Source organism: Mus pahari, chromosome 21 (genome assembly GCF_900095145.1).
Source record: "Mus pahari chromosome 21, PAHARI_EIJ_v1.1, whole genome shotgun sequence".
Taxonomy (NCBI): Eukaryota; Metazoa; Chordata; class Mammalia; order Rodentia; family Muridae; genus Mus; species Mus pahari.
Genome location: NC_034610.1, coordinates 28,855,651 through 28,871,858, shown reverse-complemented (window position 1 = coordinate 28,871,858; position 16,208 = coordinate 28,855,651). Strand labels below are relative to the sequence as shown.

The following is a 16,208-nucleotide window of genomic DNA, read 5'->3' as shown; positions in this document are numbered from 1 at the left end:
CACACACACACACACACACACACACACACACACACAACCACACTCCATTCTTTGGGTACTAGTGATCTGAGACAAAGTCACTAATGCTGGCTGCATAGCAGAGGCGGGGCAAGGGCAGCCATTCCTCTGGAGAACTTTTGTATATAGCTCTGCAGTGCGGCCAGTCCAGGCTATGCAGCTGAGATGTCTCCTACAGCGTGGTGCACTTGTTTTTTTGTCAAGAGGCTCTATCTGTCACTTCTGCCTCTCAGAGTTCAGAACTGTCAGAAACCAGAACGCCCTGCGCATGGCTTTCTCCCTGCACAAGCTGGGCTCCTTGGCTTGTGCGTCCAGCCTCTGCTCCACCACCAGGGTCCCTCTCCTGGGTCCTACGCCCTGCCGCTTCCAGCTTTGTCCCAGCTCCCCACTCCCTAGTGACCTCCCACCGTCCTTGGCTCCCGGCCTCCCTAATTATTTAGTACTTAAGTGGGCTTCTCTGTCCATCTGTAGTTTGCTGTGGACGATTCTTTTCCTGTCAACTTCTGTGTATACATATTTACAGTTACTTCAATTTTCTGTTCTAATGACGAGCAAGGTAGCATGAATAATTTAAAAATAATTTCTTTTCGGCTTTGGACTAATCTCTGCACTCTCAGTTTGAGGTTGGTGGTATTCTGGGAACTCAGGTCTTCAAAGGAGGCCCTAAATACATCCGAGACTCCGCAAGAGGGGATGCTATGCTAAGTGTACTGTTTTCTCCTGGTCCCTGTAAACTCCTTTGGCTCCAAACTCCATGCTGACATTGGAAAGCATTTCTCTAGTTGGCTTGTCCTGAGCCCAGGAGAGCCTGTATGTTCTCTCTCCGTGTCTGTCTCTGCTCTTGGTCTGGTACACATTGTCTCTTTCAAGGCGGGGGCTCATCAGGAGACTGACTTAGAGGAGAATTATCAGGGCCCAGGCAATTACCGAGGAAGAAAAATTCCTTAATTGTAAGACTTGGCCAAACACACATTCATTAAATGGCTCTGCTCTCAAGTGTGCGCGCAAACAGACTCAGTCTGGTGGTTTTGAGAAATTGTCTCTTTGCCATCTTTATAGCAAACATGCAAGCGACGTGATGCATGCTTGAAAATATTAACTGGCTTTGAACTCTTGAGGTCCTTTTTGCATAAATATAGATGCCCACACAGGGCTACATAAACACATGACATTCATGTTGATGTGCCGGGCAGAGGTCTGCAGCCCTGACCGAGCGATGAGAAATATTTAAGTTGAGCTGATTTGTTACATAAACACTGTAACCTCAGGCAAGGGCAGAGCGTTCTTGCTGCTTTCCTCCGAGCTGGCTTGTCCCAAAACAGAGACGGGGCACAGGTCCATTTTTGGAACAAATCTGCCTTTAGTCTCATCTTAATCCTGAGATGAGTACTCAAGAGGCCCAGCTAGACTGTTTTGGAAACCCTTACCAGAACCTGATTTTCATAAAAATAAATGCAAAACCTGGAGGGAATCCCTTGTCAGGTAGGCGTAAAGCCTTGCTTGTAGATATAGCCTCTGCTCTTTGAGGCTCAGCTTCTTTCTTTTACCCTCCAAGCTGTGTTGATGTCTTGTCTGAGTGTCTACTCAGCTCTTGGTGGCTTGTTAGACAAGGTTCGGAGGTGGGGGGATGGGAGCTTCGGAACTCATACGACGTCATCTCTCCATTGCTGTTAAATGAATCTTTCTAAGGAGTCATAGACGTAAACTGGGAGCTGCGTATGGGCAACAGTGGGAGCCAGGGACAGGAGAATCTCGAGTTGCAGGCTAGCCTGGTCTACAGAGTGAGTCCCTATGTCAAACACATGTAAAAGAATTAGACTTGGGGGACTTGGGAGCCTAGGGAAGAAAGCCTGGGGGGGATCAGCTGAGTTACTTGCTCTGAAGGGGAGGGAGGAAGGGACAGGGCTGTAACAGGAACATTTAGCAGGGGTGGCACTGGGCCAGACTTTGCTGCCATCGGTGATCATTCAACCTTTCACGGAGTATTTACTTAGACCTCCTGTGTGTTAGTATTGTGCTGGCTCAGTGATGATGTGAAAGTGGAGGTCAGGTTAATTCTTAATCCTTAGTTTGGAGAATAATTATCTAGTAAACGTGTTAAAAAAATAAAAATCCCCAGGGGCATATGGACTTCAAAGAGGAAAAGAAAGCTTCATTATCTATCTATCTATCTATCTACCTACCTACCTATCCATCTGTCTATCTTTGAGACAGTCTTATGTAGCCCGGGCTAGCCTTAAACTAGCCGAAGTTGACCTTGATCCTCCCACCTCTACCTCTTTTTTTTTTTAATTTTATTTAATTTTTATTTTTTTTTTTTAAAGATTTTATTTATTTATTATATGTAAGTACACTGTAGCTGTCTTCAGACACCCCAGAAGAGGGCGTCAGATCTTGTTACGGATGGTTATGAGCCACCATGTGGTTGCTGGGATTTGAACTCCGGACCTTCGGAAGAGCAGTCGGGTGCTCTTACCCACTGAGCCATCTCACCAGCCCCCACCTCTACCTCTTGAGAGCTGGTTTTGTGTGATGTTGAGGATGGAGCTTGGGGCTTCCTAAGTGGGTTGGCAGGCACACTCCCAGCTGAGTCACATCCCCAGAAAAAGCTTCACTACAACAACAACAACAACAACAACAACAACAACGGATCTCTGCTAATTCTAATAAAGATGGTTTTAGAACCAGCTTTTCTAACGTAATGATTATAAAGCTTGTGTAAATGTAAATATTAGCCCAAACGTTTTGGGGGAAGGTTCTACTCGTAACAGTGCAGAGAGATTATCTATATTCACTTACCACATAGGGGGCAAACAGCTTGAATATACAGGGCCTGATTACTTATTGCTGCCTCCTGGAGCAGACCACTGTAGCTAAAACAGCGTATACATAAGCTTGGAGTTGGGGAGGCCACGCTAGGTCTGGAGGCTGCGCACTGGACCCGTGGAACTGCCTACCTAAAGCTTAAGTAGCTCAGAGAAAGGAGAGCAGGAGGTTCCAGATGACAAAGCTGAGATCACAGGTGGGTGATCTAGCTACAGATTTGATTTAGTTTTCATCTTGAAGGTGCAACTGAGGTCTCCTTCCCATTTGTGACATCTTTTCTTTCTTCCATTTCGGGAAGCAAATGTTAAGGAAGGCCAAGCAGCCATCGTCACGGGTGCCCCTGGGAAATCCATCTCTGCATCTGTGTTGCATGCATGTGCTCTGTTTAGAACATGGACTGCCTGTGACGGCCGGCACCCCCACAAGCCACTGATGAGAAGTGGGGATCTCGCCTTTCAGGAACAGGCACAGTTCAGTTTACTCTGAGCCTTCTTCGGTGCCCAATGTTGATTGCCCAGACACTGTGGACACTAACCTGCTTTTAAGAAATTGGCAAGTTATGGACATTTTGCTTAGCTCTTCAATTTGACTCCAAACTGTTTTTCTGTATAGGAGATTGGATTAGTTACCTCTTTTACCGTTGTGACTAAATCACTGACAAAGGAACCTAAGGAAAAAGAAAGGATTTATTTTGGCTTACAGTTGAAGGGATCACAGTCCCCATAGCAGGGAAGGCATGACAGCAGGTGACCGACCATATTGGGAGGTGGGGAGAGCCTGTGACGGAGACTCCTTTTTTTTTTTTTTTAAAATGTATCTATCTTCTATCTATCTACCTACCTACCTACCTATCTATCTATCTATCTATCTATCTATCTATCTATCTATCTATCTATTTATGTGAGTACACTGTAGTTATACAGATGGTTGTGAGCCTTCATGTGGTTGTTGGGAATTTAAGGTTTTTTTTGGGGGGGGCACTCTGGCCCAAAGATTTATTTATTATTATACATAAGCACACTGTAGCTGACTTCAGACATGCCAGAAGAGGGTGTCAGATCTTATTACAGGTAGTTGTGAGCCATCACATGGTTGCTGGGGTTTGAACTCAGGACCTTCCAAAGAGCAGTCAGTGCTCTTACCTGCTGAGCCATCTCGCCAGCCCCATGACTGGGACTCCCTAAACATGAACTCACCATGAGCTGCTGTTTTCTGGGTACCTTCTGTAGAGAACTTACCATCACCACATGGGTGTAAGTATTGTGAAGACAGGGTAAGTGTGAATCTGGAGAGGTGGACTCACTAAGAAAGGGCAAAGACAAGGAAGGACGCCTTAGAATCGCTAAGCAAAATTACACTCAGGAAAGGCCCTGACTGAGCGGGCCTTTCAGCTTTCAAACAGTGTTTTGGAACAAGCAAAACTGTACATAAAGACACATTATGAGCTGAGCAGGGTCACTGGAATGGGTATCGTAAGGGCAGACAGGAAGGATCCTGAAGGATGTGCCCCGGGATATTTAGGATATTTATTGTGACAGTTTTACTTATACTGCTTCGAGGACAATCACTTATTGTTTGTTTCTGAATCCTTGGTTTTGTTTTAAGTTCTACATAATTTTATATTTTTGCAAGGCGGGGAATGGTGGGATAAGGAAGGGTCAAAAAGTAGGGAATGGGACATAGAACGTTCTGTAGTTTGTGTTCATTTGGGCCAAAGGAAAAACATTTGCCAAACACCTGACCTTTAAGAGGCACTCTTCTACCCCCGTGGGACCAGAAAGTTGAATGGCCATTGAGATTCATTCATGGTGGAAGAGGTTAGGGTTAGGATTAGGGTTAGGGGTTAGGGTTAGGGTTAGGGTTAGGGGGTTAGGGTTAGGGTTAGGGTTAGGGGTTAGGGTTAGGGAAAGCCCAGAAGTCATTGTGGATAGGTAGTGCACCTTTTTCCAGGAGACCAGTCAGGCTTCCACAGTCTCGGCTGCCTAGACATTTCTCTCAACACGATTGTCTTCTTGTCATTTATAAAGTTCCAAATGCACTTGCCATCTCTGCCACAAATGTGCCAGGTGGCAACCCCAACGCTTCACAAGGACAGTGACATCCGGTGAGTGGCTTTACTAGTCAAACACTGTAGGGTGGTTTTCTAGAACACATGTTTATTTTCAGTTCAAAGACAAAAACAAAGGGTACAGTTTGGCAGCACAGCGCTGGACCGTGCAAGCGGAGGCCTGGCACCCCATCCCCAACACAGGTGAGGGAAGGAAGAATGACAAAGATGAAAGCGAAAACTCCATAGACGGAAGCATTAGCCTTTAGTTCACACTCTTGCAAAGCCCTAGTCCTCATAAAATAAACTTTCTAAAGTATGAGCAGCAGAAATGGTGTAAACACTATCGGAACCAAGAGTAACTTCACTCCTTCCAGATGTGGCGCAGGTCCTTCTGTTGGACACCGCTTGGCTGGTATGAGGAAGCAGTCTTTGGCCTGTCTCAGGATTTCTCCAGCATTGCATAACAAGATTTCAAAATTCATTTTCTTCTCCAACTGCAGCAAAAAGGCAAGGAGACTTTTTTTTTTTTCGTTTGAAGACTCTGAAAAACAGGGGGGTTGGGGGCGGACGTCTCAGAGCCAAGTCGCCTTTTCCTCTGGTGTTAAACTCTTACTTGTGTCGTGGTTTTATAGGCTGGGGTTCTTGTGTGAGCTGTTTTCTGTGTGAGAAATGAGAATCAGGGCAGAGAATTAGGCAGGGCTCCCTGGAGCTTCCTGGCCAGTCAGTCTTATCTATTTAGTGTGCTCCAGTCCAATATTAAAAACTGGTATATCACCAAAACTGGAATATTATCACCTGAAGAATGAGACCCAACGTTAGTCTTTTACTCCCCATCCACATGCGTATATAAGCACACATATAAGTGGACCACCACACAAATACACAGCAAGATGCTGAGGTAGTGCTCCACAACCACAAGTCAGTGCTGTCCTTCAAGGTGGTCTCTCCACTTTCCAAGACATTCCACAATTTCTATGACTTGCAGATTTTGTGCCTGTGTATGTGTATGTATGTATATATATATATATATATATATATATATATATATATATATACACATATATGAGCCAGGGACTTTTATAGGTTTTAGAGGAACAATCTGATTGCCTTAGATTCCTGCTCCTGTTTAATACAGAGAGCAGAGAGAGCAAGTTCTAACTTTTAAAAATGTATTCATTTATTTTATTTTTATTTTTTTGATAGGGTTTCATTTAACTCAGGCTCTCTTTGAAGTTTCTGCATAGTATAGGCTGTTGTCCCAATCCCCCTGCCTCCACCTCTGAAGCTGTGGGATTACAGACATGCACCACATTCCCAGCTCCCTGCAATCTTTCAGAAAGAGAAAGTGACCAGACTATATCTGAAAAACAATAACCAAGCAAAACAACCAAGTTCCAGAAGAAAACAGGCTCCCACTCCAGGGAAAACTGTAAATGCCAGTATGCGGCCTTTCATCTGAGTTTACACACGGAGGGATTTATTTGTGGGCCAAAAGAGTTCACTCTGCTGACATCGGGTAGGTTTGCCTCCCACAGATAACTGCACGGTCTGGAGACAGGGAGATGCCCGGGCAGTTTAAAGACAGAAGACAGTGATGGAGAGGAGGACAGAACTTCAAATACCCCCCGACATCAGAGTCCAAGTCAGGCAAGTAAACAGAAAACAGAGACACAGTCAGTACAACAACCAGGAATGAGAAGAAGAAATGTCCCATTAAGAGGGCTGTCTGGTGCAGGCCCTGGCTCTTCACCACTGTAGTGACCAGTGAATCCTGAGGAGGGGAAGGTATTGCTGGGCCGAGGGGGCTGGTTCTGTGGGCTGGGCACACCCTCCGTGCTGTGAGAACTTTGAGGTTGCTGAGGTGCGAAATGGAAGCTTGGTTGGCTAAGCCACTGCCCTTGTGCCCTATGCTTCTGTGTCTAGAAGAGTCTGTGTTTCTGTGCTTCTTTTCCGAGACAGGGTTTCTCTGTGTAGCCCTGGCTGTCCTGGAACTCACTCTGTAGACCAGGCTGGCCTCGAACTCAGAAATCCACCTGTCTCTGCCTCCCCAGTGCTGGGATTAAAGGCGTGTGCCACCACGCCCCGCTGCTTCTTTTGTGAAACATGGGATCAATGTTAGCCCGGACTTGAACTTGCAACCTTCCTGCCTCAGCCTCCCCAAGATGTGGATTACAGACATGCACCACAGCATCCGCAATGGTCCCACGTGTACGGAAAGCTTACGGGTTGGTAAAACCATGCATAGTCTAATTAAAGATGGAAATGAAAGTTGGGCAACAGCTAAGGTGAAAATGTAAAAATGAATTATTAGCTGGACGTGACGGTGCATGCCTTTAATCCCAGCACGCAGGATCAAACTCTGTGAGTTTGAGGCCAGCCTGGTCTATAAATCAAGTTTTAGGACAGCCAGGATTGTTATACAGAGAAACCCTGCTTTGAAACAAAAAACAAAACAAAACAAAAAAACAAAAAAATCATTATAAGAATAATATGCTGGGCAGTGGTGGTGCATGCCTTTGATACCAGCACTTGGGAGGCAGAGGCAGGTGGATTTCTGAGTTCGAGACCAGCCTGGTCTACAGAGTGAGCTCCAGGACAGCCAGGACTACAGAGAAACCCCGTCTCAAAAAAAACAAAACAAAACAAACAACAACAAAAAAAGAGACTAATATAAGGAGAAACAACCTTGGAAGTTTTCCCACTGGGAACATACTTAAGAAGTATGAAGTACATAACGTACTCTGCACCCATGATGATGTTGGAGATGGAACCTGGGGCTTTGCTTATGCTGGGCGAGTGGTCGACTATTGAGCTACATCCCCAGTCTAAAGTATTTATGAACCATCCCATTTCAGGAAGTGTATTGTGCCCGAGGTTCCTCTAAAGGAAGATTAGGAAGGCCAGAGTTGGTACCTAACCTAGATATGGAAGACTCAGTCACAATAGCTAGCGGATGCCAGAAAGGATTAAGCAGCAAGGGCTGCTATTTCCTTGGACTCTTGCCTGGAAGGGAAAAGAATCAATGTGTGCTTACTTTAGTGGTAGCGCAAAAAGATAAATTTCAAAACCCAAATCATAGGGCTGAGGTGTTACCATGGGCTCCCCTTTGATATAGGAGTCGGGGTTGATCAGGCCTGTCCACGGAAAGGCATGCCTGTGGCCACCTGACTCAAGAGTACCTTTGGATCAGTGAGTAACTTGGAAATTCTCCTCCCTAAAGGCATATTAGGGAAGAAGTGAGCTGACATGGGGTTTCCTTCTATGGGTGGAACTCTAGAAAAGGGACTTCTGCTGAGACATCTCCAGTGGGACCACAGTGAATCCCAATGCATACTAGACATCACACAGCGGGTTGGAGGGAGGGCAGCCCTGGTTCTTCAGTAAGTTGCTGGACTTTCTTATATGGGTCGTTTGGAGGTTCAGCAATATGATCAAGGTGGAGAACAAGAACCCAGAAGAAGGGGGCACAGCACCCCTCCCCATGAAACACAAACACCTCGTGGCAAGAGATTGCAAGCACGGGATGGATTTCACGAGGCCAAACCTTATTTGAAAGATTTCTATTTAGTGACATCCAAAAGAATGAGTCACAGCTCCTGCTAACAATAGCAAAAGAGCTACAGGGAAGTCTTGGGACAAAGGGAGGAGGCTGAGCTCAAGTCCTGGGGACTCCTTGATCTCACGTTCCCATTCAGTCTCACGATGTCTCCTGGAGGGAAAGTGAGGGAAGTGGGAAGGGCGAGAAATGGGAGGAAGCAAAACTAGTCATTAGTGTCCCTTTGTTCCCAAGAGGGGCACAGGTGCAAGTGTCCAGCATGTTCCTGAAGGATGGTGACTGCGACTGCGCTGCCCTTCCTTGCAGCTGAGGCTTTAGAATGATCATCCCCGTGTTGCTGTGCCAATAAAGTACAACAAGGCAAAGCGCGTACATTTCTGATGCTGGAGCACTGTCCAAGATGAAATGTTTTTTTTTTTTTAATTTTATGCACCTTCACCAGCCACAGCCCTCTCTGGATATTCATAGAAGTGGTTCTGGACTGCCACTTTGGAGAGTCATGGAAAACAGAAAATATGTCTACAAGAGCCAAGGAGAGGAGTGGTTATTTGTAAAAAGCTTTTATCTGAGGCCACCAGATCCCTTTTCAATTGTTCCAGCAGGGTCAAATGATGGGTTTTGAACTACTGCCCAGCAAGCCGAGAATGGAGTTTTGTCATTTCACATTTAGTGTTGGATAAGTGAGAAGCAATACTATTCAAGTAGAGGCTGAGGTAAGAGGTTGTCCCCACCACACTGAAGTCCTTTTTACAGCGAGTGTTGATAAACTCGAGAGTTTTAAGTTGAATACCCAAATACTTATCTTCGGTTATTTAAAAACAGAACAAAACAAAATAAAACCCAAACTTATTAACCAGTTGATACCATCTTTTGGAATGGGCCTAAGTTCCTGTAGGGAATGGGGTGTAAGGGATGTGTCACACTGTGAGCTGGCTAATCTGGGTTGGATCTTGGCTTCTGTAGCCATTAGCTATGCAGTGTGTTGACGTCTCTAGGTCTGTTACAGTCCTGAAACACAATGCCTCACTGGCTGGATCTCTCCATGCTAGTTGACTGGTGTGGCAAAATAATACATGCTGGTGGCTAAGAGAGCAGTGCTACGCAGTGGGGATGCAGACTGCCCTCAGCCAGAATCCTTCTGAGACCATGTCGGGAGGACCAATCTGCTTGAAGCCTCTATGATTTACGGGGACAACACCCGCTGTGCTAGGACTGAGCACAGTATCTAGAATGCCAGAAGATCATTACCACAGACTCCCAATCCATTTTAATTATGTAATTTTTTTTAAAAAAAGATTTATTTCTTTTATGTACAATTATAACTGTCTTCAAACACACCAGAAGAGGACGTCAGATCCCATTACAGATGGTTATGATCCACCATGTGGTTGCTAGGAATTGAACTCAGGACCCCTGGAAGAGCAGTCAGTGCTCTTAACCGCTGAGTCACCTCTCCAGCCCTTAATTATGTAATTTGAGATTCATTTTATTTGTGTGTTCGTCCATCCACCTATCCATCCGTCCATCTATCCATCCATCCATCCCATCCACAAGAGGGCAGCAGACCTTTGATGTAAGATTACAAGTGTTTTTGAGCCCTTCTAATATGGGTGCTGAGAACCAAATGTAGGTCCTCTGTTGAGCTACCTCTCCAGCTCTTTACTTATTTTAGATAGGGTTTGAGTAGCCCAGGGTGACCTAGAACTCACTACATAGCCAAGATGATGACCTTGAAATCTTGATCATCTTGCCTCCACCTCTAAAAGTGCTAGAACTAATACCTTGAGTGGCCATTTCTGTATTGCTTCATCTTCAGCAAAAATCTGGAAGGATGCTTGCCAGGGAAGACATGGGTGACAAGTCACAAGAAATTTATTCAGGTGTATGCATTGGTACAGCATCCCTGACATTACCTCAGTCCTAACCATATTAATGAAAGTATAACTGGGCTCATATGATTTACTTGGAGAACAAATGAAAACTGACCAAAAGTCTGGAGAAAATACTATTCATTAGAGATGAGAGATCTGCACACACTTGTTCTGGAGACAAATGGCAGATATGCTATCTATAGCATTCTTTACACGAAAAGAAATTAGTTAGGGGAAGGTTCAACTTTTGGTCTAAAAGAAAACAATACTGTTATTTTCCCAAGGCCTAGCTGGGAGATGAGAGCCACAACAAAAGACCAAGAATAGCACTGTTACCAAAGGTTAAGCTTATGGTCCCTTTGTTCAGTACACTCATCTGATTTCCTTCTTGGGGGTTTTCTTTTCCCAGGAAGATGAAGACAAGCCACATGGCTGCAGTTGAGAGTCACAAGAGCTCCCGCTTCTCAACAACAAACACGCGCAGGCACCGACACCCTTCTCACGGCATTTCCACACCTCAGTTCAACATGAGGCCATTTAAGTGGCTCCTCACTTATTTTTTTTTGCACCGGAGCCCAGATCATTGTTAAATTAATTTAATTAAAAAAAAAAAAAAAAAAAAAAAACCTTATAGGAAAAAAAAATCTAAAACCAAACAAGGAACTTCCCCAAACTTGAAACAGTGAGGAGACTTGCCATATGACTCAATAATGGCCTTGCTTTGCAAGCGCGAGGATCTGAGTTCGATTCCCAGAACCTACAGACAAAACATTTCCAGATATAGTGGTATGTGTTTGTAATCCTGGGGCTGTGGAGGCAGAGACAGGAGGAACCCTGGGACTCCCTGGCCCTCAGTCTAGCTAGCTTAGCAAGCTGCAGGTCAGTAGGAGACCCTACCTAAAATAAACAATAGCAAAACTACATAACTCCCAAGGAGGATGTCAGAGGTCGTCCTCTTATTTCCACAAGCATGAACTCCCTTAAACCCCATTAAACTGTTAGCAGCAACCAAAGGAAAAGAAATCCTACATCCCACTTAGGGTCTCAACACACAGGTGCTGAAGCATTTTTAGGTCAAAGAAACCCGCCCAAAAACCCAGAACAGGGTTTGATGCCAAGAAGGGGGGCTTCTGGGCTAAGGGATGGAATTGAACATTTGGGCTGGGGGAATGGAGACTGGACTTTGGGAATATGGTGAGGACATATTGATCTATGGGTTGTAAATGGAGCTCTGAGCCGTCACAACTTCTGACTATGAGTTGCAGGCAGGAAGATTAGTAGTCATTTTCTTGATATAGACAGCCAGGGCAGAAGCCAGCAGGTATTGCTTGAACACCTTAGGACAGACAGCAACACAGTCCACATCCCTCTGCTCTGAGTGGTTTAAAAAGCGTAGAATAAAAGTCTACCTTCTTAACGTAAGGGGGCCAGAGTCCAGAAAGGGTTCTAATACCCTGTGTCTCTAGGGAGACCTGTGCCTATCTGTATGAGTCTTTCCAGAGGCAGAAGAGCCCCAACCACAGTCAAGAGCTGAATTCTGTTCCCCCAAAGGTATGTAGGAGCACTGTCCCTGGGCACCTGTGATAGAGACTGACCGCATTTGGAAACAGGGTCTTTGGCAGGATAATCAAGATGTCTTTAAAGTCTGTGGTGGTGGTGGTACATGTCTTTAATTTCAGCACTAGGGAGGCAGAGGCTGGTGGGCCTCTGAGTTTGAGACCAGCCTGGTCTACAAAGTGAGTTCTGGGTCTACACAGAGAAACCTTGTCTCTCCCCCTCACCCCCAAAGTCTTAGAGAGCCTGAATCTGATGTGTCTGGGGTCCTTAGAAGAGGACAAAGTGCTAGGTGTGGTGGTGGGTACTTGTAAGCCTAGCACTTGGGAGGGTGAGGCAGGAGGATCAGGAGTTCAAGACCAGCTTTGAGCTATTTAGTGTGTTCTCATCTCAAAAACCCAAATCTCTCTGAAAACAACCAGGGGTTACACCACATACATATACAAACTAAAAAGAACAAGAGAAAGACTCAGGAAGCCAGGGGCACAGGAGAAAGTCAGTGACCAAAGAGGCAGGTAGTGGTGACCATGCGGTGACATCCCTCAGAGGGCGTAGGACGCTTGCTCAACTGATACCTTGACCCTGAACTTCCAGCCTCCAGGACAACAAGATACAGCAGTTCTGTTCTAACTCACCCAGTCCTTGCTACTTTGTTATGGAAGCCCTGGGAAATGAACCCAAGATTTCCCTAACACAACCGTAACTCTGTACCCAGATGTGGGGTAATAAGGTAGGAAGTCAGTCTTAAATGAAGGCAGACACCAGCCTTTGCTACAACCAGAGGCGCTCCGTTCAAGTTCACATTCATGATCCAACTTCTATAGGATTCACTCCAGGTACATAGAGTGCATGCCTGTGCTTGGGAGGGGCTCCAAGTCCTATTAGGGCTGACTGTGTAGTGACCTAGGGAACAATTTACTTGTTCGATTGCATTTATAACAAACCCAAGAAAAAAGACATAAGACATCATTTAAATTGACAACAAGACCCAAATCTCAGTAGCTCACCTGGCCCAGTCCTGTGAGTTTCATTCCGTTAGAACAAGCCTTTGACTTGCTCTGTTTCTGTGTCAAGGTCTATATCATAAAAGCAGGGTCGGGTGGGCAGCCCTGGCATTGTGCTCATCTGGAAGAGAAAACACAACACTGCACGTGAGCAAAGTTCATGAGGTGATTAATCATGGCACGGTCCACCAGACATAAACCAGCCAGGCAATTCACGCCAGCCACATATAACATTCCGTTATGGACACAGACGGCCCTGTCGGTTTGCCCCCTGCCTTCCCACTCTGCAAAGAGATCACGTACTGACAGAAAGCACATCACCCCACCCCCACCCCCAAATGTAGCTGCTTCTTCACATTCCCTGTGGTCCCACAGGCACACAGCGGCCACCAGTGATTTTCAAAGCATCCCTTCCAATTCCAATTTGCATACAGAGCCTGAAACCAGCCCCCGTGGCTGGGGCCAGACTTGCCTCCTCACCAAGACCATGCACATATTTTTGTCAAAGCAAAAGCCTGCAAACTGTACTAGAGGCTGGGCACAGTGCAAACTCGCCCTTTCCATCAGGAGCTCCTGTGTTGAGTGATGCTTTGAAGGAGCTACCATTTTCTCCTTTCTCTCTCTCTCTCTCTCTCTCTCTCTCTCTCTCTCTCTCTCCCTCAAAAGATTTACTTATTATTATATGTAAGTACACTGTAGCTGTCTTCAGACACCCGAGAAGAGGGCGTCAGATTTCATTATGGATGGTTGTGAGCCACCATGTGGTTGCTGGGATTTGAACTTAGGACCTTCGGAGGAGCAGTCAGTGCTCTTAACCACTGAGCCATCTCTCCAGCTCCTGCCCCCATTTCCCTTCCTTAACAACCTTGAAGAGGTATTTATATGATTTCCATGGCACATGGGGGGAGGCTGTCTGTCCATCAGGCAGAGGTGATAGTTGGTTTCTGGCTCTTCGGAGGCCAGATTGACTTCTGTGTCATACAGAAACCTTGCCTGTCCCCAGACACTCTTCATAAGATGGCCTGCAGAGTGTCTCGGCTTCCTCCCATCCCACAGTTCTCTACAGAAAACTACTAAGGTGGAAGGCAGTTCTTATCCCGTGCTGCCCTCTCTCATGCCTGTCTCTGCTTATGGACTCTCCTCACTCAGCCCAGGAGCCTGGTGGGAAATCAGAGCCACAGATCTGCTGGATGGGAGCCTGGGACCACCGCAAGCCCCTCGGTGACACAGATGCGCAGCATGGCTTAGAAACCACGTTTCACAGGGTGCCCACGGTCCTTCCTTGTGACTCGTTCACTTCCGAAGAGCCTTAATACCTTAGTGCCACTCTCCTTTATATGCTGGCCAGGTGGGGCGCCCATGGGGCCCCCTGGTAGTTCTCACTGACCACTCTGCCTGCTGGCCCTGGAGTGTGGAGGCTGAAGTAGGGCAAGGAGAAGGCCCAGCACGTGGTGCTATGTCGATAGGACTGCAGTGTCGGAGTGTCATGGCTACGAAGGCCTCTGAGCACAGATGAGAATAAGGCACCCCGTTGTCACATACGGGTGGGTAATGACACTCTGGATCTCAAACAGTGAACTAAATGTAAACTGTGGCACCTGACTTAGTGGCTGGGGCCCTGCTGTATTTTAAAGGTTGCCTTCTTAAAGGGCAGGCTCCTAACACGGAATCAAAGTTTCTCTGGTTACTACTGTGTTACTCTATTGAAAGGAGAGTGGACACGTGTCTTCTCGTCATTCTAAATTTGGTCACAGTACTGGGACATCAAACTAGCCAAGATATTAAGCGTCAGGAAGTGAGAGATGTCTTTCAGCTTATTTAAGTAGGAGAGACATGCGTGGAATGGCAAAATTACCACATTCCTTTCCAACGATGCAGCAATCGCTTCTGAGACGACTTATGTGGGATAAGGGACAGCAGACAAGAACCCACAGGCTCTGTAGAGCAAGACCTTCCCTGCCGAGGAAGAGTGATGTGGAGTGATGTTATGTTAACTCCACATCACACTGTGACACTCATACCAAGTTCTCCACCAGTAACAAACGGCCATCAGGGCGCAGCTCCTAGATCCCATACAGCCCTACAGAAGAAAGAGCGCCTGGGAATTGACCTCTGGCCACAGGCCCGGGGTCAGTGGGGCTCTGTGCTAGTTGTGTGTTGTCCCGCTTAAAAGAAACGAGGAGCCATCAAATCTCTGGGCTTGTCATGCCACATTAATAGATTCTTGTGTAAAGGTTGAAGAAGAAAAAAAAAAAAAACAAACCCAGCTTTTTGTCCTCAAGACCCTGATTTTTAACTAGGACTAATCTCCCAGATTTTTCCGGACCACAAGGAACCACACTTTCTATCAACAACGTTTAGAAACATGCGTGAGGGCTGGTGGGATGGCTCAGGTAAAGGCGCTTGCTGCTAAGCCTGAGGCCTGGGTGACTCAGGGCTGGCTGTCTATAACTCTAGTTCCAGGGGATCTAATTAATACCTGCTTCTGGTCTCCATGGATACTAGGTAGGTACACGGTATACAGCCATATATGCGGAGAAGACATATACATAATAAAAATACTCAAAGAGCTCCCCACCCCCACCCTGCGCCAGCTAACGATTGCCTAAGGCACGGAAAACCCCTCATCAGAGACTGCACTCTGCTCAATTCACAAACATGAGGGAGAAACCACGTGAGTTGTCTCCTGGGTGCTGGGATTACACACGGGCACCCCCACATGGGGCCTCCTGTTTCACACGCCCAATTCTGGAATTTGATTTTCCGGGGCGATTATAAATTTAAATTAGTAACCTGGGGGTGGGGGGTGCTTTCTAAATAAGGGAAGTAGAGCGACAGGAACAACTAACTGCCCCGGGCCCATTCTGTATATAAGTCCAATGCGCTCACTCCTTGGCAAATATGATCTGTTAGGGAAAAGGATAAGCTGTTGAGAAACAGGAGGGCCGCCCCTTGTCAGAGTTAGACCGGGGAAGGGAGCCTAAAGACTATAACTACTTTATAGTTTTAGTCTTGATTCCTTTTCAAATTTAATGGCTGTTTAAGAATGGTGCAGGCTGGCTGGAGAGATGGCTCAGTGGTTAAGAGCACTGACTGCTGCTCTTCCAGAGGTCCTGAGTTCAATTCCCAGCAACCACATGTGGGTTCACCACCATCTGGAATGGGATCCGATACTCTCTTCTGGTGTATGTCTGAAGACAGCTACAGTGTACTCATATAAAAATAAATAAATCTTTTTTTTTTTTTTTTAATTTTTTTTTTTTTTTTGGTTTTTCGAGACAGGGTTTCTCTGTATAGCCCTGGCTGTCCTGGAACTCACTTTGTAGACC

General features: G+C 46.1%; 1 protein-coding gene across 1 annotated transcript in view; it reads right to left on the bottom strand.

Moving 5' to 3' along the window:
- Window positions 1–4,983: 4,983 nt before the first annotated feature.
- Mthfd1l (methylenetetrahydrofolate dehydrogenase (NADP+ dependent) 1 like) overlaps window positions 4,984–16,208 on the bottom strand; it is a 184,297-nt gene continuing 173,072 nt past the window's right edge. Inside the window, exons 27-28 of the mRNA XM_021220926.1 lie at window positions 12,883–13,000; window positions 4,984–5,552 (exon numbers count right to left, since the gene is read on the bottom strand). Coding sequence (XP_021076585.1) covers window positions 12,911–13,000 — 90 coding nt within the window. The 3' untranslated portion in view covers window positions 4,984–5,552; window positions 12,883–12,910. The remainder of the gene's footprint in view (window positions 5,553–12,882; window positions 13,001–16,208) is intronic.